This window comes from Xenopus laevis, chromosome 3S (assembly GCF_017654675.1).
Source record: "Xenopus laevis strain J_2021 chromosome 3S, Xenopus_laevis_v10.1, whole genome shotgun sequence".
Lineage (NCBI taxonomy): Eukaryota > Metazoa > Chordata > Amphibia > Anura > Pipidae > Xenopus > Xenopus laevis.
In genome coordinates this window covers 44720521-44746638 of record NC_054376.1, presented here as the reverse complement: position 1 = coordinate 44746638, position 26118 = coordinate 44720521, and the positions used below count along the sequence as shown (strand labels likewise).

General features: G+C 38.4%; 1 protein-coding gene across 5 annotated transcripts in view; it reads left to right on the top strand.

The window, feature by feature from the left end:
• Window positions 1-24122, top strand: part of mfge8.S (milk fat globule-EGF factor 8 protein S homeolog) — a 40780-nt gene extending 16658 nt beyond the window's left edge. Inside the window, exons 5-11 of one of the 5 annotated variants that reach the window (XM_018254322.2) lie at window positions 655-836; window positions 2280-2429; window positions 7040-7184; window positions 9466-9668; window positions 16308-16466; window positions 18757-18903; window positions 23759-24122. In XM_018254322.2, the coding sequence (XP_018109811.1) occupies window positions 655-836; window positions 2280-2429; window positions 7040-7184; window positions 9466-9668; window positions 16308-16466; window positions 18757-18900 (983 nt within the window). In that variant the 3' untranslated portion in view covers window positions 18901-18903; window positions 23759-24122. 5 annotated transcript variants of the gene reach the window in all.
• The last annotated feature ends 1996 nt before the right edge of the window (window positions 24123-26118 follow it).

Sequence of the window (26118 nt, the reverse complement as noted above, 5' to 3'; positions counted from 1 at the left end):
TTTGAAATCTACAAAGGCATTTATGCAGAGGGAGAAGTACAATATTCTGGAATGGCCGTCACAGTCCCCCGACTTGAATATCTTTGAAAAACTGAAGAGATTTTGTATGGACGAATGTCCAAAAATACCGCCATCCAGAATCCAGACACTCCTCAAAGGCTATAGGAGGTGTCTAGAGGCTGTGACATTTGCAAAACGAGGGTCAACTAAGTATTGATGTAATATCTCTGTTGGGGTGTCAAAATGTATGCACCTGTCTAATTTTGTTTTTTGCATATTTTCTGGCAATCCAATAAACTTTAGGTAACTGCTGAAATACTACTGTTTCCATAAGGCATGTTATATATTAAAAGAAAGCTGCTACTTTGAAAGCTTGGCCAATGATAAAACAAAACTCCAAAGAATTAAGAGGGGTTCCCAAACATTTTCATATGACTGTATATTGGTTACTGTATTGCACATGCACCCAGCACTCTTTTTCAGCACAGGGGATACTTAGTGTAAATTTATTTCAATCTGCTATAAAATATTATGTAATTCTATGTTCGTTCATCATAAAAATCACAAAATGTTAGTAGGTAGGACCATAGGATTTATCTTTCATGAAATAAAGCTTTGATAGCTATATCTTATTTAATTTATGCATTGTTTTAGGTTGTGCCAATGCATTGGGAATGGAAGGCAGGGCAATTTTAGATGCCCAGATAATATCCTCTTCTCTGTACCACGGCTTCCTTGGTTTACAGCGCTGGGGGCCGAACTTGGCCAGGCTCAACAATAAGGGTATGGTAAATGCTTGGACAGCAAACAGCCTTGACCAGCATCCATGGATACAGGTACTGATGTTTTGTCTTCTTACTACAGGCAAGATTTACTTCTCTTTGCACTGATATTAGAAGCAGAAGTTAGATTATTTAGCTAACACATAGATCCTTTGAATGAAAATGTACAAAGTACAGTGATCGAAATTTGTGTGTAAAGAATAATAGACAGTTCGCCACAGAGAAAGTGATAGTATATTTAAAGGTCCACCCTCTTCATAGTGCGGTGAGGCCAACCCTCACTTACTCTTGGGTTCATTCTCAGGACAATTTTGTATTTGCTACACCACACAGAGACATACTGTATGTTACTGCAGTGTTTCCTTAGTTTGTATACCATTCCTTTTATATGGCTGCATGGGCTTTTAAATTTATTTATTGTCACCCTTGCTTGAGTTGGAGGTACATCAAGGAGGTTCTGTACACTGAAAGGTCTGTGCTGTCAAAGTGTTATTTTTAATTGGTATTTTTTTGTACAAGCTACAAGGCTTGCGCCAAAAAGTATTCAAAGCCTTATCCATTACCATCGTTTTTCAGCTGGTTACATTCCCAGGGGGTTGAGGCCAAGCCTCTTACTTGCTTCTGTAAATTAATTATGCACTATAGTGAACTATGGGAAGGTATAAGGAGGAGAAGAAAATGTTATTTAATATGTTTAATACATTACCATCTTCACAGAGACTGCAGAGCAATGTTCCTAATAAAAGTAATTTCAAAGGTCGGTGTGATGGTGATTAATATGCAAATCCCCAGATACCTGAATGTAAAATGCGGTATAAAGTGAGGTACGCTTCTTTCAGGGATATATACAGAATAACCGGATCTACTCACAAACAGTCTCTTGGTTATTTGCCTTTGGCAGAGTTAGTGCCGCACATTGTAGAGAACCGAAACGGTATTACGTGCACCTGAAAAAGAAGCTACAATAGTGTAGTATTACTGGAGCTCCTGGCTGGCCCTGCGGGTAATGACCATTACCGAGTCACGCAAGTAAGAAGAGCCGTATTGATTTAAAACCGCTGTCTGTTGGTATTTTCCCTGAAAGTGGTGTCGGTCGATGCAAGTGGTATCCTCCTTGCAGCTTGCGATACGGATTTGTGGTTCCTGTTTAGGCCGGCACAGTAGTCTCGAAATTATCGTGGCACTGTCAGCTTCAATAGGGAGTGTTAAACATCCCCTGCACACCGACCTTTGAAATTTACTTTACTCCACATATATCTTTGGTGCTGCTAATTACTAACTTAATTGGACTTTGCGCAGAGCTTACACCAGACTGTCATTAATGTTCCTAATAAGTTGCACTCTCTTGCACCTTCTCAAGGATGACATTGGACACTTGACAATGTGTTGAAAATAATTAAACACATTATATAGGGACTGGAGTGCTTATCTTGAAGTTTATTTTGAATTTTATATATATGATATATATTGAAAATGTGTTGTTTTTTATTTTAATAGGTCAATCTGCTAAGAGAAATGAGAGTGTCAGGCATCATCACCCAAGGAGCCAGCAGAATGGGCACTGCTGAATATGTCAAAGAGTTTAAGGTGGCATACAGTGTTGATGGGCATGAGTTCACTTTTTATAAAAGTGAAGGGAAGGACAAGGTACATACCCATTCATACTTCTGTATTATTATTTCGTGGTTTCATAGTTTTAATATACATTCTTCCATCTGATTTAGCCTTCTGTTCTGCTTGGTATGCATGATTTGGAGAAAGGCAGTACAATCCATGTTGTTCTTGCTAAATTATGCCTGATTGAGAAACTGTGGGCTCATCCAAAAGTATAAGAGCACCCTTTGACTGCTTTGTAAAGCTCCTTGTATATCAAACACTAAAGTTAGATTGTAAGCTTTGTAAGATAAGTGCTAACTTTGAAATTCTGTTTATACATCATTGTATAAATAACTGCTCTACTATTAAACAAAAATAATCATAGTAATAATAAAGCCATTTGTCCCGAGTTGTACAAAGGCATGATCATTCTTGTACTGCTGTGGGTCCTAATCCTATTCCTACTTGTACAGAGGTAGGGTACCAAATACTTTTTACAGGAGATTCCTATTTGAAATGAGGCATAACCTGGCAGACAGTCTCAGCTGCAGAGCCCTGTCCCATTAGCTATTTAAAGCTCACCCAATGCCCCTCTTCTGATGTAGCTATTATTTGTTAGTGTTTGTCACAAGTGAGTTTACATCATCATTTATTTATATAGGACCTACAAGTTGTATATTATGCCTTTGTGTCCTGCCGGTCTTACCGATGACTGAATCAAGATAAAATTATAGACCAGTGCCACAGGCTATGGAAAAACCAGAACCTGGCAATATTGTTAATATTCAGTGCAGTCTCCAGTGTGTTACAACACAAATCTGTGTGTGTCTTGAACCATAGAAAGTCTATGCACATATTTTTCTTGTGTGTTCTAAAGTGCTTTAGTGATTTTTACAAAGTACTATCTCCAGTATACAATTATAATTAAATAAAACAAAGGGGTTGTAGTGCTTATTTCAAAAGGTAAATGAAAGAAAGGTGCAATTGTGTTTTCTTCACACCAGAGAGTGGGGAAGCCACATGCTGAGTTTAATTATTTAAAGAAAACACCATTGCACCTTGCTTTCATTTACCTTTTGAAAAAAGCACTATAAACACTTTGTTTTATTTAATTATAATTGTATTCTGGAGATAGCACCTTGTAAAAATCACTATAGCACTTTAGAACACACAAGAAAAATCTGAGCATAGACTTTCTATGGTTCAAGACACACACAGATTTATGTTGTAATACACTGGTGACTGCACTGAATATTAACAATATTGCTTTAGGTTATTTTTTGGGGGTTTTTTTCATAGCCTATGGTGCTGATCTATAATTTGTATCTTGATTTGGTGATCCAGTGAAGGTTCTGTGAAAAAGATCTAAAAAGGAAAAAAAATGAGGGTTTACTTTCCCTTTAATCTTGCAAATTTTGTTTGTTTTGCCATTTTAATTCTGCGGTACGTTACCTATGACTGACCAGATCCTCAAGCTCTAACAACCCCCTATTGTTCAAATGCTATCCTGCATAGAAGATGTGCAGTTTGGAGATAAAACTGCAACCACTGCTGTAATTTTGCAATAAAATGCCCACTTATACACCGGTATGAGAGCAGTTACCCAGTGACCCCTTTACAAGAAAGCTCCAAAATTTGCCAATGCCAGAGTTTCCCAAATAAAAGACTGCATGCCTGTAATAGCCTATACTTTTACCTTGCTCTCAGTTTTTGTTCTGTGAATGGGGTTATAGCCTGCACAACATTTTTAGGGAAAAAAAAACATATACTCATAAATACAACACTTCTGGGAGATTCCTCATTCAATAGTTATTCCAAACATATGTGTCTTCTTTGCAGTAGACTGGAATTGTTCTATTGCTGCCTTGGAAAAATATTGCCCATTGTCTAATACTAATAAAATTGTGTGCACCACATCTAATAATACATATGCTAGCTTTAAATCATTTGGAATTTTGGGGGCCTTTAGCACTGAAACGTGTGCTTTTTGAAAGAAAGAGTAGTATCCCTATGTACAGAAACAGTTTCTTTTCAATCCGTTCTAAAATAACTCCATGGGGCTGATTCACTAAAGGTTGTTATTCCTTAACGCACTGTGCGTTATTTAAGATGCGATATTTAAGAAATGATTCATCAAAGTATTTTCGCATGCGCTAATAGTCATATCACAAGCGTTAATTCTACATTTCTGTACAGATTCTAATCACATTGCAATACTTATAGAATAGAATTAGTCCTAACGCATTATTCACTTACATCTTTCAAGTGATAAAAGCATAAAGTGCGATAATTATTGTGAAATTTAACGCCTCCTAGGAAGATGTAGTGAGGAGCTGTAGGGCAGCAATTTAAGACCTTTATGAGGAACTAGAGCCTTACCTACTGCCACTAACACATTTTCATGATACCTTGGGCAGGTCCAGGAATGGAATTATATTAAGTTTCCCAGGGAAATGAATGACTACTGTAAAAGGAGACTTCTATTTTGCCAGTGGTATCCAGAATGTCTTGGGTGCTATATAGATTGCACTAATAACGTGTCACTATAGCAAATGCCCTAAAATATCACACAAAAAACAGGATTACTATAGAGTAAACAGAACCTGCCCAGGAGATATAAAGGACCCAGTGGGACTGATAAGCAGCTGCAATATATTTTCAGGGAAAATGTCTTGTTCCCATAGTTTAGGTGCCCAATGATCTTGCAGTGGGGCCCAATTACCAGTCATTCTCCTGCCGAAAATGTTCATGCTGAACATACTCATATCATTAATTACAGCATTAAGTAACAATTATATTCCTCTTTTTTTGCTGGGTTACATGAATGCCGCTGCTATGGGTATGACTGAGGCTGTCTCCCTATAGCCTGTGTAGGTGTAGTCCTTATATCTCTGTATAACATTGTATGTTATACTGTATGTTTATGGTTTTAAGGGAATGGTACTTTTGAACTTGATTTGTTTAGATTGTTGTCCAGCCTCTTACAAATCCCTGCATAAAACTAGCAAAGCTGGGAAACAAATTCACTGGATTAATTTGTAAAGAGGTTAAGAAGTGTAATTTCCATAACAAACAAAGCACCTCTGTGTATTTGCCTGTTTGTTCTATCCCATTGCCTCTTAGATACCCAATAATCTAGTGAATGGATTAAGCTCTGTTGGACTCGTGTGGTACACGTGAGAGTAGAAACCAGGGATATTTCCACTTTACACAGCCAACTCTGCAGTAATTGCTGACCCACTGGAATGTCTGTCTCTTAGATACAGTGAAAGGCCTATTAAAATAGAAGGTATTTGCATGCCTCATGCTAAACACATAGCTCCACAACACATTGTGAAACATTGCAAAAAATGCCATTGTCTGTCAGGCCAGCTATCCACAATCATCTCTATCCATTCCCATAGCTGTCCTATTGTGTTATTGTGCATTTCTGTCCTAAAATAATTTTTTTTAAAGCTCCTGTAACTACAGAAAATATTCAAATGGTTTTGTAACAAAGTATACTTTGCTTAAATGGTGATAATGCAGACAATGGCCCAATAATAGTGGTTCAGCAAACTCCAGTGAGCACTCACGATCTAAGGGAATAGAGCTTAAAATATTGGTTATAGAGACAAAATTACTTATGACTTACTGTTTTCTTATCACAGATATTTGATCTGAGGTCTATGCTGAAACCAGGAGCTTGAGAAGCAAAGTGAGAAGTAGTACAAGCTGAATGCTTATCAGTATAGCTTCACAAAGCAAGCATGTAAACCAGAGATCCAGGGAAACTGTACACACTTCCTTTAGCTTTAACACTTTCACTGCTGAAAATAGGGGTTTTTATAGCAGCTGCTGCTGTACCAATTTGTGGAAGTTTGAATAATATGTTACACAGTACATATTTAAAGCAGCAGGCTGGAATGTGATACAGGTATGGGACCTGTTATCCAGAATGCTCGGGACCTGGGGTTTACTGGATAACGGACTTTTCCGTAATTTGGATCTTCATACCTTAAATCTACTAGAAAATCATGTGAACATTAATTAAACCCTATAGGCTGGCTTTGCTTCCGATAAGGATTCATTACAGTATATCTTAGTTGGAAATTAAGTACAAGGTACTGTTTTATTATTACAGAGAAAAAGGAAATCACATTTGGATTATTTGAATAATATAAGTCTATGGGAGATGGCATTTCTGTAATTTGGAACTTTCTGGATAAAGGTTTTCCAGATAATGGATCCCATCCCTGTAGTACATTTTTGCAGAAGTTATAAACTGGCAAATCAGCAATTGGAGTGAGGGCATCCCTGCTCCTCATGTGTCTGCAGTCCGTTGCATGGATCATTCCATCATTACCAATGATAGAGCAGTCCGTGTAAAGGGATGCAAAGAGTGAAAATGGGCTGCAGACACATGGGGGGCAGCAGTTCCCTCCCACCATCTGCTGATAGGTTGATTGCACTGTCAGTCTTTAATCCCATAGCTGTCACATCAGAAGATTAGCTGCAGAGAAAGATGATGTTAGGGGAGAGGCATCATTATGAAAAACTGAAAATTATGAAAGATTATTTTACAAAAATATTTTTTTATTGGTGCAGAATTGAAATGTATTGATGATCTGGGACTTTAAATAACCCCTTTAATACTTTGTCTGTATTTTCTTTTGTTCTAGCTGTTTCCTGCAAACATAGACAATGATGGAAGGAAGGCAAACCTGTTCAGCCCACCAATCTCTGCCCAGTTCATCCGTATATTCCCTGTGACATGCCGTGTTGCCTGTACTCTTCGCTTTGAGCTGTATGGCTGTGAAGCAAGTGGTAATAAGTTCATCGTATAATTGCCAGTCTAATGCTTTGCACCCGGTTTGGCTTTGCACATTTACTCCATGAATTTAAGCTTCTTTAAAAGCATTGTTGTATATACTGTAGCTTTGTCCAGTGTCACCACCTAATGGCACACAAAGATATTGCAAAGTTTGTTCTGAGCAGCATTTGCTGTAATGCACATTCTTTCAGAAGTGATTTCCTAGATCTAATATATGAGTTAAAAGCAAGGTGAGGATGCCATAAATCTGATTTATCTGCTGGTGATAGACAGCTCATTTGTACAGGCTAGGCAACTTTTTCTGGTCTAACTGACAAAAAAAAAAATGACCTGGATATTGGCAACTTTATATTTGTGTATATTCATGTTTAAAACGCTAGTCAACCCCAAATTAAAAATATACCTAATAAAAGTAAGCATAATTGCAAGCAACTTTCTAATATACATGTATTTTTACATTTATTTGCTTTTGAAAGTAGCATTAGCTTAACTCCTGGTTATTTTTTTAAACAATTTTGCAAAGAGAGGTCTTTTAATCAGCTGCCTTGTCTTACATTGTATCCACAGTCTGAGCCACCAGGGCAGAGAATAGAAAGGGACAGACAAACACGGCTTTCAATAGCAATACATATACAAATAACCTAAAAACCATAGAACATTTTTAATGAACATAAATTGCAAAGTTGCTAACATAGTTACATATAGTTAAATCGTGTTGAAAAAAGACCATCAAGTTCTGTCCCTCCAAATGAAACCCAGCACCCATCCATACATACACAGACTGACCCCTCCATACATTCACATAAACTATATATACCCATATCTATACTAAATATAGATTTAAGTATCCCCATAGCCTTGGATATTATGTCTGTCCAAGAAATCAACGAAGCCACTCTTAAAGGCATTAACTGAATCAGCCATCACAACATCACCCAGCAGTGCATTCCACAACCTCACTGTCTTCACTGTGAAGAACCCCCTACACTGCTCCAAATTAAAGTTTTTTTTACCTCTAGTCTGAAGGGGTGGCCTCTGGTACGGTGATCCTCTTTATGGGTATAAAGGTCCTCTGCTATTTGTCTATCATGTCCCCTAATATACTTTTAAAGGGTAATCATGTCCCCTCACAAGCATCTTTTTTCCCCAGAAAAAACAACCCCAACCTTGACAGTCTACCTTCATAATTTAAGTCTTCCATCCCTTGAACCAGTTTAGTTGCACTTAGTCTCTGCACTCTCCCCAATTCATTTATATCCCTCTAAAGGACTGGAGTCCAAAACTGCACTGCACACAGAGATCTATAAAGTAGGGATGCACCGAATCCACTTTTGGATTCGGCCAAACCCCCGAATCCTTCGTGAAAGATTCGACCAAACCCTAATTTGCATATGCAAATGAGTGAGGAGGAAGGAAAAATAGAGTCGCACTTGATTTGAAGGATTTGGTTCAGCCAGGCACAAGGATTCGGCCAAATCCTGCTGAAAATGGCCGAATCGTGCCCGAATACGGAACTGAATCCTGGATTCGTTGCATCCCTACTATAAAGAGGCAAGATTGAGTTTTCGTCCCTTGATGCCCTTTTATATGCAAGACAGAACTTTATTTGATTTAGTGGCCACAGAATGATACTGCCCAGAATTAGACAACTTGTTATCCAGAAAAACCAACGACCCTTCTCAGTTAAGGAAACTCCCAACACACTGCCATTTAGTGTATAACTTGCATTTATATTATTGTTACTAAAGTTTCAGCATTGAACCTCATTTTCCAGTTTACTGCCCAGTCTAAATCACATCCAGTTTCTTCCCAGAGTTGATGTTCCTGCTCACCTTCCAATGAAAGGAAATTAAGTTATTCTGGCAAGATCTATTATGCATAAAACCATGCTGGCACAAACTCATAGTATTATGATTTGCAATGAAGTTCAGTATCTTATCCCTTAACACTCCTTATAAAAGCATTCCTACCACTGATGTCAGACTAACTGGCCTATAGATTTTAGGCTGAGTACGGGATCCCTTTTTGAATAGCAGCACCACTAGCATTTCACCAGAATTATGTTTTCTTTTATTAGGCGAAACATTATTTTTGGGGTTGATATTCCCTTTAATTTGCTGAGAGTAGCTACATCTTAAATACAAATAAAGTCTTGCTTGTAGTCCCCTTTACTGTTTGTGTCCGATACTGCTTTACATATGTGTTTGCTTGCTGTGGCTTGTGATGCTGAGCACTGTCCTCTCTCCCACCTTTCTATGAACTGCTGTGTTACAGTCTATTTCAACATGGTAGGTTGCTCTGACCCTCTCGGAATGAAAGCACACATGGTTTCTGATAAGCAAATAACAGCATCCAGTGTTTACCAGACCTGGGGTGTTGATGCCTTTACATGGTACCCACACTATGCCCGTTTGGACAAGATTGGCAAGACCAATGCTTGGACTGCACTTGAGAATAACCAGGAACAGTGGTTGCAGGTAAGGGGATATCTATTGTTTATTAACTCCTTTCATTTGTTTTATTGTTTTTTATATACATTTTTACTACTGAGTAAAAAAAACACATTTACATGTTTCATTTTCATAGCTTGTGCATTTTTTAGCATGGGAAATAGAGGCTAGTGATTTATCTTGTGTGTATGTACTTTAAAGGAAATATATACCTCTTTTTAATATGAGATCAATCAGTTAAGCCTATGTATAATTGCTTAGATAATATGTAAACGGCAAACAATAAATACAAATTTATTTTGCATTAACATACCTTATATTCCTGATTAAAGGAAACCATGTTGCTCTGTTGAACCGTTTGCCAATATCCATTAGGCTCACAGGCTTAACTTGTTCCATTGTGAAGTGATGAATTCTGGGGCTTGAAGCCCCTCTGTTTTCTATAGTTTTCAAGTTGATCAGATTCTCTGGAAACAGTGGGCCTTTAAGTCCCATAATTCATCTCTTCACAATGGAACAGGGTGAGGGAGGGGATGATCAATCCTTGAGGCTAAATGGAGTGGACTGGCACACCTAAACACAGGCTGACTGTCATGGTTTCCTTTCAATCTGTGAAAAAAAAGTTTATCTCTAGAAGATAGTCCTATAGTGTTTATGCATCCTTTCTACATAAGCCCAATTGAATAAGCTCCCTGGGGGGGGGTTATATTTTCTCTTAAAGATAATACTGCCACCTACTAAAGTAATGGGCACTGCTTAACCCAGCTGCATTAATGGATTACATTGTTCTGTATTGTTGTTTAAATGTCCTGTGGTACCCTACTTCAGTTCTTCTCCAATCCCTACTCCTCGGAAAACAAAAGTCCAAGATGGCTGGAATGCATGACCATCTTGGAGTTTGTTCAGGCAAAGAGGCAAGCGGATAAGGAGAACTAAGAAAGATAAAAATTGGTATTCTGCTTGTGCACTATTCCCTGACCTGGAAAACACCCGGACACAAGATACAGACACAAGGATCATATCTGTTTGCCTGTTCCAGTAACCAATCTAGAGCATTAGAACGTTTCAAACATCTGTTTGGTTGTTATTAGTTACTGGACCAGAACAAAGTGGGTCCTTGTTACTTTGTATTCCAAAGTCTGTGGTATTTTTTGTTTTGGTAACCCAGTTCTGCCTTTGAAGATGTATCATGTTAAACTCTATTATAGCATAAAATATAAATTCTCTCTCAGCATTCCTGCCTCAGAATACTGTATTATACTATTCGCATGCTATTCAACGCCCACCCCCGCCCCCCCAACAATAATAAGAGGAACTTTTTCTGCTGTGGTTTTCTTATGATGATCTCCATATGTGTACCATTTTCTATAGACTGACACAATCCTTTTTTATTGTCATACATTACATTAGTGCCAATCAAGTTATTGCATAATGCTGCAGTAAAACATGCGTATGCTAATGAATGGGTGGGACCACTATAAAAACGTGAAGGGATAATTGTCCTTTTTTTATTTACTATAACCAAGAGAATAGGGCTATTTATCTTCCTTCTGCTTTGGCATCTTCCAAATCTGGTCCCAATTGTATGCGTACTGTCTCCTGAAGTTCCACCAGGGTGGAGAATCCAGGCATCAGCAATTAACATTATACCCACACCCTCCAGTTTAGGATGGTATAGAGTAGGGATGCACCGAATCCACTATTTTGGATTCGGCCGAACCCCCGAATCCTAATTTGCATATGCAAATAGGGGTGGGAAGGGGAAAATGTTTTACTTCCTTGTGCGATTTCCCTCCCCGTCCCTAATTTGCATATGCAAATTCGGATTTGGTTCGGCCGGGCAGAAGGATTCAGCTGCTGAAAAAGGCAGAATCCTTGCCGAATCCCGAACCGGATCCTGGATTTGGTGCATCTATAGTATAGAGGCAGATTCATCCTTTCCACCCCTCTTAATTGTTGCTACATCAGAGCACAGGTCTGTATAGGGAATATGGAATCCATTTACCTTGAGCACATACCACATGCCACTGATATCAATGGACCTTTACAGAACTTGCCTTGTAAGTGCAGATTCCCATGGACCATTTCTCTGCTATGATTTTTGGGTGGTGCTTTCATGTGATTTATGTTGGAGTTCTTGGTACATAGTAAGTATGCACAGAATCCAGGATTCGGTATGGGATTTGGCCAGGATTCAACAATTTTAAGCCAAAGTGCTTGGCTGAACCAAATCCAAATCTTTAAAATCACGTGACTTTTTGTCTCACAAGGAAGCAAATAAATGTTTTAACTACTTACACAGAGTGTGGTTCTCTGTAACCCCTCCTTCATCTAATTTGCATATACAAATGAGGATTCAGTTCAGTATTCGCCTAATTCTTTCACAAAGGATTTGGGATTCGCTCGTATCCCAAAATAGTGGTTTCGGTGCATCCCTAGTACATAGTGACGTGAGCTTCTTTGTTGTATTAAGAGATATCATGATGTCCATCTATGTATATTCACTGAACATAATACTTTGTATGATGTTTATGCAAAGCAAAAACGGGGGACCCTCATTGATGTTTGGACTGATTTTATAACATGGCCAGTAGAGGGCACTGTTTTATTAGATGATAGAGGAGAATGCTCTGCCTTTTGCAAGTAATCAGTGTTGCAGTTCTTTTCATGGGAATTGATTGTTATATCCATTTGGATATATTTTATGTAATTTTGAAAAATGTTGTAACTACAGTTATTTGTTTGGTTGCCCTAATATTTGGTCATTTCTTTTGTATATAAATTCTTATAGCACATGATTATTTTAGGGTTTCTTGGTATTTTATATCTGTAGTCAAACTCCCAAAGCTGCCTGCTGAGTGATATCCATGCAAAATACCAACACAGGGGTAGACAAACCATTTGTGTCAGTTTGTGCAGGTAAAACATTGCAAACTGCTGTGCCGTAAGCCTAAAGGGACACTGGCACACAGAGGTGGACTACCAGCAGAGCAGTTCGAACAGCAATGAGGCTCACCAATAAATACTTTTTTATTATATTATTGAATACATTTTATATAACATAAAATGTATATATAATATCACATACCTCCCAACTGTCCCATTTTGAGCAGGACAGTCCCGATTTTGACAGTCCTGGGTCTGTTACTGAAATGTCCTGCCTTTCTCTTTGATCTCCTGCACTGAACCTCCAGAAAAACATACAAAGTTTCTAAAAGTTAATTGGCTTTTGGCAGAGAGCCCAGAATAGATACTTTTTAACAATTTAAGATACAGGTCTCTGGTAAAACTGGGAAACTGTGATTTGTAGTTTAAAGGGCAAGTCACCTTCATTAGCAAAACTGTAATAACACACAGAAATGTTCATACTTATATTAACCTGCCAAATTTTGTATAATGGATGTGGTAATTAGGGGGTGTGGCCACAAAGTGAGCGTGTCCAAAAAATAATTTGCGCTCTTCATGCCACTCCACTCATTCCAAAATTTTGGTAGATATGATATATAATACAAACTTCACTGCTTCCTTGTTTTATTTTCATTCCTGAAAAAGAGAAGAAAAAGATTGGCTCATGTTATTGCACCTACCCATCTATTACTTCTGAGAACTCCTATGTAATAATTAATACGTAGCTTTTAATCCTTATTTAAAACAGGGTCCAGGAAAAATAAATTAAAATGTAGTAAAAGGCAAGGGGGTCGGAATGACTAGAGGCAAGTGGTTCTAGGTAAAGACTGTAAATAGAGTAAATCACCTGCCTAACCAGTATGTTTTGCTGTACTCGAAACACGAATTTGGTCTACCCCTTCAAACCAGTTTGGACCCTGTTTTAAATAAAGATTAAAAGTTAAGTTGTAATTGTTACGTATGAATTCTCGGAAGTAATAGATGGGTAGGTGCAATTACATGGGCCAATCTTTTTCTTCTCTTTTTTCATATATGTTAATACTATTGACTCTGCACACCATCTTTTGTTTCTTGATGGATGGTGCTCCCATATCAATATTTTCACGTTTATTTACATTCCCTCTGCATTACTGTGTGTCAGTAGTAGGAGATTAGTTGTTCAGAATGGGTGAATATTTTATTACTAGAATTATATTAGCTATGGTAGATTACTAGAATATTCCTAGAATTAGATTAGCTAGATTACTAGAATATTCCTAGAATTAGATTAGCTAGATTACTAGAATATTACTAGAATTAGATTAGCTATATTACTAGAATATTACTAGAATTAGATTAGCTAGATTGATAAACTCTACAAAGTATGGTGGGGGACAGTTGAGGGATATTGGTTGCTGATCATATCTTTATCATACTCAGGGCTAATATTAACCATGGTGTTTTCTCCAGTACCTCCTATACATTATTCAACTGACTTCTATGGCATCAGTCTGTCACTGAGAACCGCTTCCACTCAAGAGGCAAAATCTGCCCCAGTAGCAGGCACATGCCAGAGCGATATAGAAGAAAATAAAAGTGTAAGGAGTATCATCATAGAGAAAAACAGGTGGAGAAATGATGATCTGCGCTGTTTTAGGCTGTTAGACTAAGGGGCAAATTGATGTGGGTGAAAAACGCTACCCTTGGCCCGAGCATGCTTCTTAATGTATTAATAAACCATTGGATTTAAAAAAAAAAAAAGCCACTGTATGTAGAAGAATTTGGGAGTGGGAACAGTGCCAATAAAATAGAAAAACCAAAAGAATAGAAAATTGGTTATCCTCATTAGATATTACTTAATATAGTTATCTTGTTTGAAAGGGGGTTTATACTGTTTGTCTTCTCTTAAATCTCATATGTATATGTGCTTATGTGTTCGTATATGGGCTGCTATATTGCAAACCTAAGTCTGAATACTCAAAACGACCTCACAGGGTGCTGTAACTCAATGCCGGTCCATGGAACCCTTCATCAGGTTTAGGAAAGAATAATGTTTTTGGGGACTACATATAATTGCTGCTCTGCTCCATCTATTGTAAGGTGGAGAACTTTAGATATAACATAGTGAAGAATGCAATGTCTCCTTTCACTCATAAATAAATGGAACCTGCAGGAAACAGGAAGGAGCTGTAGATCCATTAAAGGGAAATATCTCATGCATAAATACCAAAATAACTAAAGGAAAACAAAGCCAATGGGAGTGAATTGGTTGAGGATTGCCTGGTTGAGCTAATTTGTAGGTTACTGCACCATGGCTGCTGACTTCTCGTTTCTCAGCTGATGGCGTGTGGTTGCTTGCTGTATCATTGGCAGTTGATGATGCATAACTACTAGCTGTTTCACTGTGGTATTATCATGGTGTCAGGCTTATTTGTCTCTTTGGCAGTCCATGTGTTTTTGTTGGGCCATGCTTAAATTCCCTGATACTTGCTCATACAGTCCTACAGCTTCCTGACAGCTTTTATCCTCTCCTAACTTATTATCCATAGCATTGAAAATGGACTGATACATTTCCACATGCATGTTTGGTCTAAACCATCTCAGCAATGCTCACTCTGCTCTTATTTGAAGGATCAATTCTTTATCTTTGTAAATAGACGTTTGTCCAACCTTGAATATGATCCAATACTAATGGGAAACAGTCATAATGGTATGTAGGTTCTAGTACATGTAAGGATAAGGTGCTCCCATACCTTACCCAGCAGTGGGTGTTAGCCCAAAAACCGCTCCCCTGACTATTACAGGGAACACAGTTGTGGGTACAATCAGAGCTATTTATTGAGAGATATAATGTTTAGTAGAACCAATTGAATGACTTCCGTGGGTCAATATAACTGGCTCAAGAGCCATCACAGTAGAAGTGAATCATTAACATTTTTTCTTCAGTAACGTCTGTAATACAAAGGGCTTTAGATTGGCCACTAGAAGACACTGTTTTATTATGAATATAGATGAGGTTTAACTGGTAGAGGCGAAGTACAGCATTGTAACCCCCCCATTCATGATTAGATACATATTCAGAACAGTATGTTGTAAATGTTATAAAACAAAGTAACATACAGTTCTACTTAGAAATATGGTTTATTTTGCATATAAATTCTTTTCTTTCTCCTCTTTCTCCCAAAGCAAACACTTTTGTCAGTAAGGGATGCCCGGAATGCTGTCTCAGCTTAGAAACAGATGTTATCAATGTGGCAGTTGAGTTGTTCCATTCCAAACTGTGGCCTGTTGGCTACTGACTCCTTTACATTTCTCTTTCCATGGGGTTATAACCTTAAGTGCTCCTGTTTGCCGGGACTGCTTTTGCCAGGTTGTCTCCATTGCCCTTTTTGATTCCTGTCCCTTGTTTGACCTTCAGATTGCAATGGTCATTCCAAATATCTTCTTTTGCTGGCACCTTTACTTTACACCAATACATGATGTTTTAAAGCGGCTTTAGAATGAAATTGTCATGAATCTGTTATTTTAATACTTGAAAGTCTGTCAAAAAGTACCCCCTGAATTGGCCACACATGAACAGATGCTTATGCAGTACTGCCAGGATTGTCCAAACTGCCTGACCCAATCTGTGCAATTATGACCCTGTTTAAATAAATCAATCCTTTACAAAACATACCTAAAATTCTTTTGGCATCTGGATTAATGTATAACATTCTGAAAAGCTGGAGACACACACACTTACATACTGTATTCCTTATCAATGTCTGTGACTTTCCTCGGCAGATTGACCTCCACATTCCTAAGAAGATCACTGGAATTATTACACAGGGTGCAAAGGACTTTGGAAGTATTCAGTATGTGGAGTCCTTCAAAGTGGCTTACAGCGACGATGGCAACACCTGGAAGATTTACAAAGATAGCAGGACAAAAGTAGATAAGGTATTTATTATAATTTAAAGCTGCACATTTAAAGGGAGAAAAGCTGAACAGAGGAAAAGTAATAGGACCAAACAAAGCAGGGGTAATTCTGCATATTTCGGTCTTTCTACTATACTATTATTGAGTGCTTGGGCCCCTAATGAGACAGTTTATCAGACTGCACTGCAGTACCATCGGAACTTGGTAAAGCCATGTGACCAGAAAATCTGGCCATTGCCTCCCCTTGAGTTCGTGTGTGTATAGGGAAGTAACCTGGGACACATTCTCTTTCTTCTGTTCAAGTCTGCTCACATAGCCGATTGGCCAAACAAGTGGATCGGTGCTAGCCGGACATCCATGTAGCCACTTTCATAGCTTTATCTGCTGTCAGAAAGCTAGTTCCTGGAATTACAGCCTCTGTTTCCTCTAAAAGGCTGCTGGGGGGGGGGACATTTGCTGTTGCCAGCTTAAATCTGATCTATCCATTTAAACATTCAGTCTTGCATTTCACTTGCTGCCATATTCCATAAACACTGTGTGGGACACACACAATCGTAGTCAGCAAAATCCGAAGTTGCGCTCAGGGGTAGCGTAAGGTTGCGAAGTTGCGCTAGCGTTAATTCACCTACTACGCTAGCGATTTGCATACAGCGCCAAATTCAATTTTCAATGGAAGTATTCGTAGCAGCACTACACAAGCCTGAGAAACCTTCAAAACATCAAATAAAATTTTTATTTTGCCCTACACATGTGCCCACTGTATAGTTAAGTTGCCATGAGTTAGGAAATGTAGGGGGGAAGGAGGGTAGCCCCAAAAATGTTTTCAATCTTTTTCAACCTATCACCCATAAAAAATGAAAAAACGCCAGCGTTTTTTGGGACTTAGAAAAAATTTTAACTTTTGTTGAAGCAATCCCTATCTACTCTATTGCACTTCGCCTGGTCTGAGGTGGCGAAGGAAGTCTGGCGTAAAAGGTAGCGTTCAGAATCATTCGCGCTTAAGTGAATTTGCGTAGTTACGTCCGTTGCGCAAATTCGCCAGGCGTAAGGGTGCGAAGTAACACTAGCGAAGTTACGCCAGTGTTCGTTAGTGAATCTGCGAATTAACGAAAATGCCCAACGCTGGCGAATTCACGCTAGCGTTAGGCGCTTCAGCGTTTAGTGAATTTGCCCCTGTGAAGTAACAGATGACTTTGCACACCAGTGTATAAGAACTCGTCCTATTGGAAACTATGTTCTTGGTATGTTCTTGTTTCCTATGCCCAGGGCAGGTGTTGTTGAGCAGAAACCAGTAATGGATGTAATCATATCTTTTTATTTTAAAAATGCTACTGTTCCTGATTTGGCCCTTGTAAACAGTCTAAAGTAAGAAGCAACAACCTGTTTACTTTTTAAAGGAAATATCCACCCAAAATTATTTTTAATAATTAAAATGTAATCAATCACAAGCGGCTGTCCAATATCCATTGATTACAAATGTTCAGTGGTTTTAATACTTATTTATAAATATATTAAAGTAATATCTATTTGGATCTTTATAGTCTCTGGACTGCTGGTTCTGACTCCTAAAACAATGTAGCAAAATCCAGGTGATTCAAGAACTGTACTGGATGTTTCATAATTAAAAAAAACATTTGTTCACAGTTGTTTGTATATTTTAATGAGAAATTTGTGAGGTCTCTAACCAAATATTTTCTTTCAGCTGCAACTAGAGTTGCCACCTTTTCTGGAAAAAAATACCGACCTTCCTATATATTTATCTTTTTTCCCTATTAATAACATTGGGATCAGCCATCATTTTTACCAGCCAGGCCAGTAAAATAGCGGTCAGGTGTGACCCTAGCTGCAAACAAACCCGTTATGATGAGAATCTCAAATTTCAGAGACAGATTCCAGCATGAGTTAGAAATTGTCAATGTATTACTGACAAGCAAGCATGGCTGAGTTGTTTGAAGCTATAAGAAATGTTAGGTTCAGGGAGCACACTAAAAAAAACTACCGATATCTCAAAAGGTTGGAGATCACCTTTAATGAAGTAAAAGCAGTATTTGCGTAATGTGATTCCAGTGAGCTTTAAGTATTTCTGCTCCCAGTAACATTTAAGCATTGCTGCCCCTTTCATCCCATTGTATTAAAGTAAAACAAACCTATAAAAATGATTGTATTTTCACTTCATACCAGCTGTTTAACCTCTATATATGGGCAGATGTGTGCAAACGACTGTGAGGATATCTATTTTGTGTTCCCCAATGGACCGCCTGTAATACTAAAGTGAATCACATAATGTGCATTACTCTTTATTCTTTTGCAGATCTTCCTCGGAAACACTGACAACTACTCCCACAAAAAGAACCTCTTTGATGTGCCATTCTCCGCCCGTTTTGTGCGCGTGCTGCCACAGTCTTGGCACGAGCGTATCACACTACGAATGGAACTCTTGGGCTGTGATCATTAAAAAGTAGGCAAAGAGGTTGACTTCTGCAGTGTCCCCGAATCAAACTTTCTCTTATCATTGTCTCCTGTATTTGATACACCTGCTGACTACTAAAATGCCACTTAATTTTTACCTAAATCTGGGTTTCGGCGTGGGGGTGTCCTTTGCTGTCCTGTTGACCTGACCTGTAGTGGAGAAGTCATTTAGCCCTCAATAGAACAAAGTGTCTCAGCTGGAAAGGAGCCCCAAGCCAGAGTTGCTTCCTATCGATTGTTGTAGAGTAAAGACCCTTGCCTTAGTGGGGCCCTGTAGCCAAAATAATAGATTTTCTGTGTGTTTACATCAGGGGTGTCATTTTATGGCCCACTAGCCCACTTTTTGAACTACAACATCTAGCATTTACAACAGCAGGCTCTGTTGGACAGTGCTTGTTGTAGTTGAACAACAGCTGGAGGGACAAATATTGCCCATCACTGATTTTCCTTTTATTCTTATTTGATGGCCATCCAGAAGCCAATTCCATACTGGTATTAGAATGTCCTTGTGTAATTATGGGGCTCCAACCTTGAATTATTGCCCAGGGCCCCTTTTTCCCTAACTGTTGCCCTGCTTCCTATACTACCGATGTCCACAGATTAGAACTGTGTAACTGCCTTAACAGAAGGTAATGTAATAAATGGTGCAAAGCTTGCTCTGGTCTGGTTAACCACAGCAACCAGTAAATGCTACCTGCTGATTCCTGAAGGTAACTAAACCAGTATCACACTCCACACCTTTTATCTCATCACCCCTAATCACATGTACTCATGCACATACCTTTTCCTCTTTGTGATCCATTTTATCCCTATGCACATTGTTTTTTTCTCCCTTACCAATTCAGTATTTTAAAGATTGACAATTAATATTGTAACCATTGGGTATAATAAGCTTTCCTAGTTGTGTTTGTATTTTTTTGAATCAAGTTTAATGTTGTTTTTGTTAACTTGCACAATTGTTTTGGCTTATGATGTTCTTTGTGCTATAAATATAAAGTAATGACCAACCTGTGACTCTCCAGCTCCTGTTGAACCGAGACTCCCAGTGTATATGGCTGAGGAAGAATGCTGTGGGTTGTATTTCATAGCAGGTTGACAACCTGGGAGTTTCAAATGCCTTTTGTTGGGCATATCTAGAAACTGACTGTGTTAACAGAGGTTTCATTGTCATTTCTCTTGTTTACAAAGCTTACAAGAACCCGACAAATGTATAGTAATGTCTCCCCAAGGATAAGAAGACCAGGTTCAGAATAGAAAATATTTGCCTGACAAATATTACAATCTTGCATATAAAAAGCTTGTAATATTTGTCAGGCAAATATTTTCTATTCTGAACCTGGGCTTCTTATCCTTGGGGAGACATTACTATACTTTTGTTGGGTTCTTCACACTGATAAGAGAACCACACATACTAAATCAGATATACTGTATTGTTGGTGTGCCAATACATTACAAAGGGCTTTTATTTATTGCTAACATACGTTTCCTTCAAAAGGTATCAGCCATTAGTCTTATCTGCAGAACAAATTAATTTTTGGCTCTTTTATTTTGCAGCTCTTTAGGGCTTTAGTACCAGGCAGATACGGGGAGATTTAGTCGTCTGGTGACTAATCGCCTTTTCTTCTGGGGACAATCTCCCCGAACTGCCTTCCCCCTGCCTCCGCCTGCTAAAATGAAAAATCGCCTGCGGCAATGCACTCTCGACGCTTTGATTTCCGAAGTCGCCCGAAGTTGCCTCACAAGGAAACAAACTTCTTGAGATTTTGGAAATCAAAGCACTGCAAGTGCATTGCCGCAGGCGATTTTTCATTGTAGTAGGGGGAAGGCAGTTTGGGGAGATTGTCGCCCGAAAAAGAGGCGATTAGTCGCAAGATGACTAAATCTCCCCGAATCTGCCGTGTGCTAAAGCCCTAAGGGTAGGAATGGTTGTTGGTGTAAATTGATTTGAAGAAGGAACCCTTTTCTTCAGTAACCTTTGTTTTACCTACAATAACATTTAAACAAAGTCTCCCACATACTCCTGATTTGAATCCACTTAAAGAGCTCTGTAATATACCAATATTCCAAATGATATATTTATATGATGGTAATGCAGTTGCTCCTACCATTTTCTTTTTGATACACATGGTGACTTTCTTGTTATGAAGCAAAAAGTTTATGTCCATGCACAAAGAGATAGGATTTACATTTAGTTTCAAAGAGGACCTAGAAGTTCTCCTTACAAAGAAATTTGTCGATGGAATTCCATAGATAAGGAAAAGCAAGAGAGATGGCAGCGGGTGGAGTAATAAGTCTGTGAGTGTAAGAAAAAAAGTAGATCCCTAGGAACATATAGAGGAATAAATAAAGAGACATAATGAGTTGGCAAGGGATGAATGGGTATGAAAGAGAAAGATTCTTTGCTTAACAGAGAACCATAATGTTACAGCAGAGATTAAAACAAGACTGAAGAAGCAGAGGTAGGAATCTGACAGGTCGTTAAGTAGCTGATTACAATTGCCTAGCCAGGATCAGAGCATATTGTAGTAGCTGCTTGTGAAGAGAAAGCTGTTCTGACAGCCGAATTAATGTGATTTGAAAAGGAAAGGGAAGTCAAAGACTTCCCAAAACCACTTTCAAATTAAACAGGTTTAAAGGCACCATAGAAAATGGTGAATGTTATTATTATTATCATCATCATTTGGTGTATATAGCGGCAGCAAGTTACGCAGCACATTACATTCATTTATAACAAACATGAGTCTTAAAGATTATTTAACAAGAATTGCAGAATAAATATAGGATAAGAGGGCCCTGCTCACAAGAGATTATTATTACAAGTATGGGATCTATTTTCCAAAATGCGCAAGACCTGGAGTTTTGTGGATAAAGGATCTTTCCATAGCAAAAAATAATTTATCTCCATATATTGTCTACTAAAAATAATTTAAATATGAATTAAACTCAGTAGGTTGGTTTTAGGATTAATTATATCTTAGTTTGGATCAAGTACAAGGTACTGTTTTATTATTACAGAGAAAAAGGAAATCACTTTTAAAAATGGAAATTACTTGATTAAAATGGAGTATATGGGAGATAGCCTTCCAGTAGTTTGGAGCTTCATTCTGGATAATGGGTTTCCAGATGAGGAATCCCATACCTGTATTATTAATAACACATAATTATAAAATGCCATTATATCCTGCCATAAAAAGTTTTATCCATAAAGCATAAAAACATACATACAAATATCAATTGGCAGGAGGGACCTGCTCAGGGCGAGGTTAGGGTAAAAAGATGTCAGTTTATTCTTGTTACATTCAGTTTTATTATAAATTATTTTAATTCATTCAGAAGGAGATAGGTAGAAGGTGCTCTCTAATATTATCCACTGTTTTGCTCAGAAAGTGTGGCGCAGTGTGTATCCACATTGGACAGATAGAAAAAGCAGGGCTAAGCGGCACTCAAATGAATCCACAGGGCCAGAAAAAAATTATATTTATTAGTAGAAATTAAAAATTACACATCTCTATGGGCCCATAGTGACTAAGTGCCCTTAAGGTACGAAACGCGTAGGGCCCATGAAGATGTGTAATTTTTAATTTCTACTAATAAATATAACTTAATACAAAAAAAAACTGATTCTTTTGAGTGCCAGTTAGCCCTGCTTTTTCTGTACATGCGGGATTGCCGCTAACTGAAGCTGAGGGTCTGGGGCTGGTGCACCTGGACCACTGGATATACTTAGTGAGCTTTTTGTATTGATATTCTGGAGCACCTTTTTCCTCTTGTTTGTTCCAATTTCTATCCACATTGTATCCACAATATCTTTCCTTGTTTTACATTTAGGGGCTGATTCACTAAGGGTCGAATATTGAGGGTTAATTAACCCTCGATATTCGACTAGGAATTGAAATCCTGCGACTTCGAATATCGAAGTCGAAGGATTTAGCGCAAATACTGCAATCGTACGATTGAAGGATTATTCCTTCGATCGAACGATTAAATCCTTCGAATCGAACGATTCGAAGGATTTAAATCCAACGATCGAAGGAATATCCTTCGATCAAAAAAAGTTAGGTAAGCCTATGGGGACCTTCCCCATAGGCTAACATTGACTTCGGTAGCTTTTAGATAGCGAACTAGGGGGTGGAAGTTTTTTTTAAAGAGACAGTACTTCGACTATCGAATGGTCGAATAGTCGAACGATTTTTACTTCGAATCCTTCGATTCGTAGTCGAAGGTCGAAGTAGCCCATTCGATGGTCGAAGTAGCCCAAAAAATACTTCGAAATTCAAAGTTTTTTTTACTTCGAATCCTTCACTCAAATTTAGTGAATCGGCCCCTAAGTGTGGAAAGTCAATTTAAAAAATAAATAAATAATCTGAGAATGTACAGTATTTGGCCACAGTGTGTGAAAATATAAAATGTGTCATGCTCCAGACATAGAGGAATGATCCAACGAAGGCCACAGACGGATGAATGTAAATATATGTGAGTGTATCCAGATATCTGAACTATAACATGCCCTGCAAGCAATTTTACAATGTTATCTATATGGGTGGGGAGTGCATGTGGGAATCATTCAGTGAACATAATATGAATGATTTAGGCCTGGCAAGTGTATACAGAAACTAAGGACATCAAGGTGGGAAATCAATAATAAAATAGGAGCCCTAAGATGTTGTTATTCCGCATCCCAGTGGGAATTGCAGTCAGTATCCCTGGAATGCAGGATGATGAGATAAGCAGATGGCACAGCTCCCCAGTGACCTCCACATGAGGTGTGGGACAAATTGAGACTGATCGGATAAACATGGATCAGATTTTGTTTTCTTATCTTTTTTCTTTTCTTCCCCTTTAAGCGATATAGCTTGTTTGAAAACAGAAACATTTCCTGGCATTACAAACCCTGGACAAATCTGAAACCATTTCCTGATTATAAAGAAGAGGAAGAGTTAAGTAGATTCCAGATGAGTGCCCTTCTATTACATATACAGTATACAGCTGAATCCCCTTCCTTCCCAATGCCTGATGTGAAATGCCTTCTTGGGCTTGGGGATCTATCCCATTGAAAACAATATAGCTACTGAACAGATTAACAGGGGCTTTGTCATTGACCTTTTCTTTAAAGGGATTCTGTCATGATTTTTACAATGTATTTTTTATTTCTACATTACACTGTTTACACTGCAAATAATCCACTCTACAATATAAAATGTAATTCCTGAACCAGCAAGTGTATTTTTTTTTACATTTATAATATTGGTATGTAGGCAGCCATCTCAGGTCATTTTGCCTGGTCATGTGCTTTCAGAAAGAGCCAGCACTTTAGGATGGAACTGCTTTCTGGCATGCTGTTGTTTCTCCTACTCAATGTAACTGAATGTGTTCCAGTGGGACCTGGATTTTACTATTGAGTGTTGTTCTTAGATCTACCAGGCAGCTGTTATCTTGTGTTAAGGAGCTGTTATCTGGTTACCTTCCCATTGTTCTGTTGTTAGGCTGCTGGGGGGGAAAGGGAGGGGGTGATATCACTCCAACTTGCAGTGCAGCAGTAAAGAGTAACTGACGTTTATCAGAGAACAAGTCACATGACTGGGGGTTTCTGGGAAACAGACAAAATGTCTAGCCCCATGTCAGATTTCAAAATTAAATATAAATAAATCTGTTTGCTCTTTTGAGAAACAGAAATCAGTGCAGAATTCTGCTGGAGCATGCATTTTGAAAAAGAAAATTCCCATGACAGTATCCCTTTAACTTGAGCTTCAACTCACTTATTAACCTGCCAAAGTAAGAAACCATATTAACAGAATAAAACTATAAAATGTAAAGCTTTCTCATCAGCACTTCTCTAAATGAGCCTGGGGCTGTATTCATGCTGTACCTCCCAATCGTTCTGCCCAATCAGTCTCTGGTGCAGTCACTTTAAAATTCGTTTTCTAAACTGATAACCAGGCTCCCCTGTATTGCCATGTACATTCACCTATCCCATTCTTTCGATGTAATGATATTTCCAGCACTTCTCTAATTACACATTGTTTTCCTAAAGAAGTAAAATCAGTTCTGTTGGTGACAAAAGTAAAAAGTCATGATGCAATGTTGGAGAGAACACTTTTATTTCACAAGTTTATTTTTAGTTACCGTAATTGCTGTGTCAGCGATGGGAGGGTCAGTATTTTTGTGGACACGTTTACTTTGTGGACCTGCAGTTGGACAGCCCTGCTTTATTCCTTTACCAAATTATTTAACTGCCCCTAAAGTAAATATTATGGAGATAACTGGAGAGCTTTTCAATAACGTCAATGGTAGTTTATTGAGGAACTACATGTATCAGACCCCTGTGTGTCTATGATACAAAGTGGAGGTGGCTTCTCCATTAACTGTTGATGAGCCCAAAAATCCTTACAGAACTTACAGGCGAGTGGAAGATCAGGTGATAAAATTGACTGTAAGTATTATGGAGATTGTGGGGTGCTTGTGTCTGTGGAAATTGGTATAGTGCTTTGCTGTGACATCTATTGATAGCACTTTAGTGCTAACAAAAGGATGCAATGCCTCTGGACATTGGGTTGCTATTAAAAAAACATAGTACTAGTAGATTTATGACCAAGATGCAGACCTTGTTTGGTTGAGATTACAAATACAAAATGCAATATGTCCCACTAACTTTGCTTCTAGACATTCTGTCTCTGTTATGCAATTTGGGAGAATTTGAAGCAACAGTTGTCCATATGTGGCATAGTCCTCAATGCAAGCTGCAGACTGGAGGAGATAACAAGATAAATGAAAGCAGAGCAAACAAAACCATGGCACTTTTAGGGCAATGCAAATATGGTTTTGTAGCTGTGATTTTTCTCAGGTAAGGTGCAAAGTACAAAAAACAGGCACATTTTTGCACATTATCCTGCACATCTGGGGCATATGTAAATGAGTCCCACACAATACCAGTACACTGGTTGCCTTAAGAGATAGGACTATTGGGGGCAAATTCACTAAGGCGCGAAGCGCCGAACGCTAGCGTTATTTCGCTAGCGTTTGGCATTTTCGCTACTGCGCAAATTCACTAACGAACGCTGGCGTAGTTTCGCTAGTGTTACTTCGCAACCTTACGCCAGGCGAATTTTCGCTAGCGACGGAACTACGCAAAATCACTAACTTGCGCAGTGTACTGAACGCTCCTTTTACGCTAGACATCCTTCGCCACCTCAGACCTGGCGAAGCG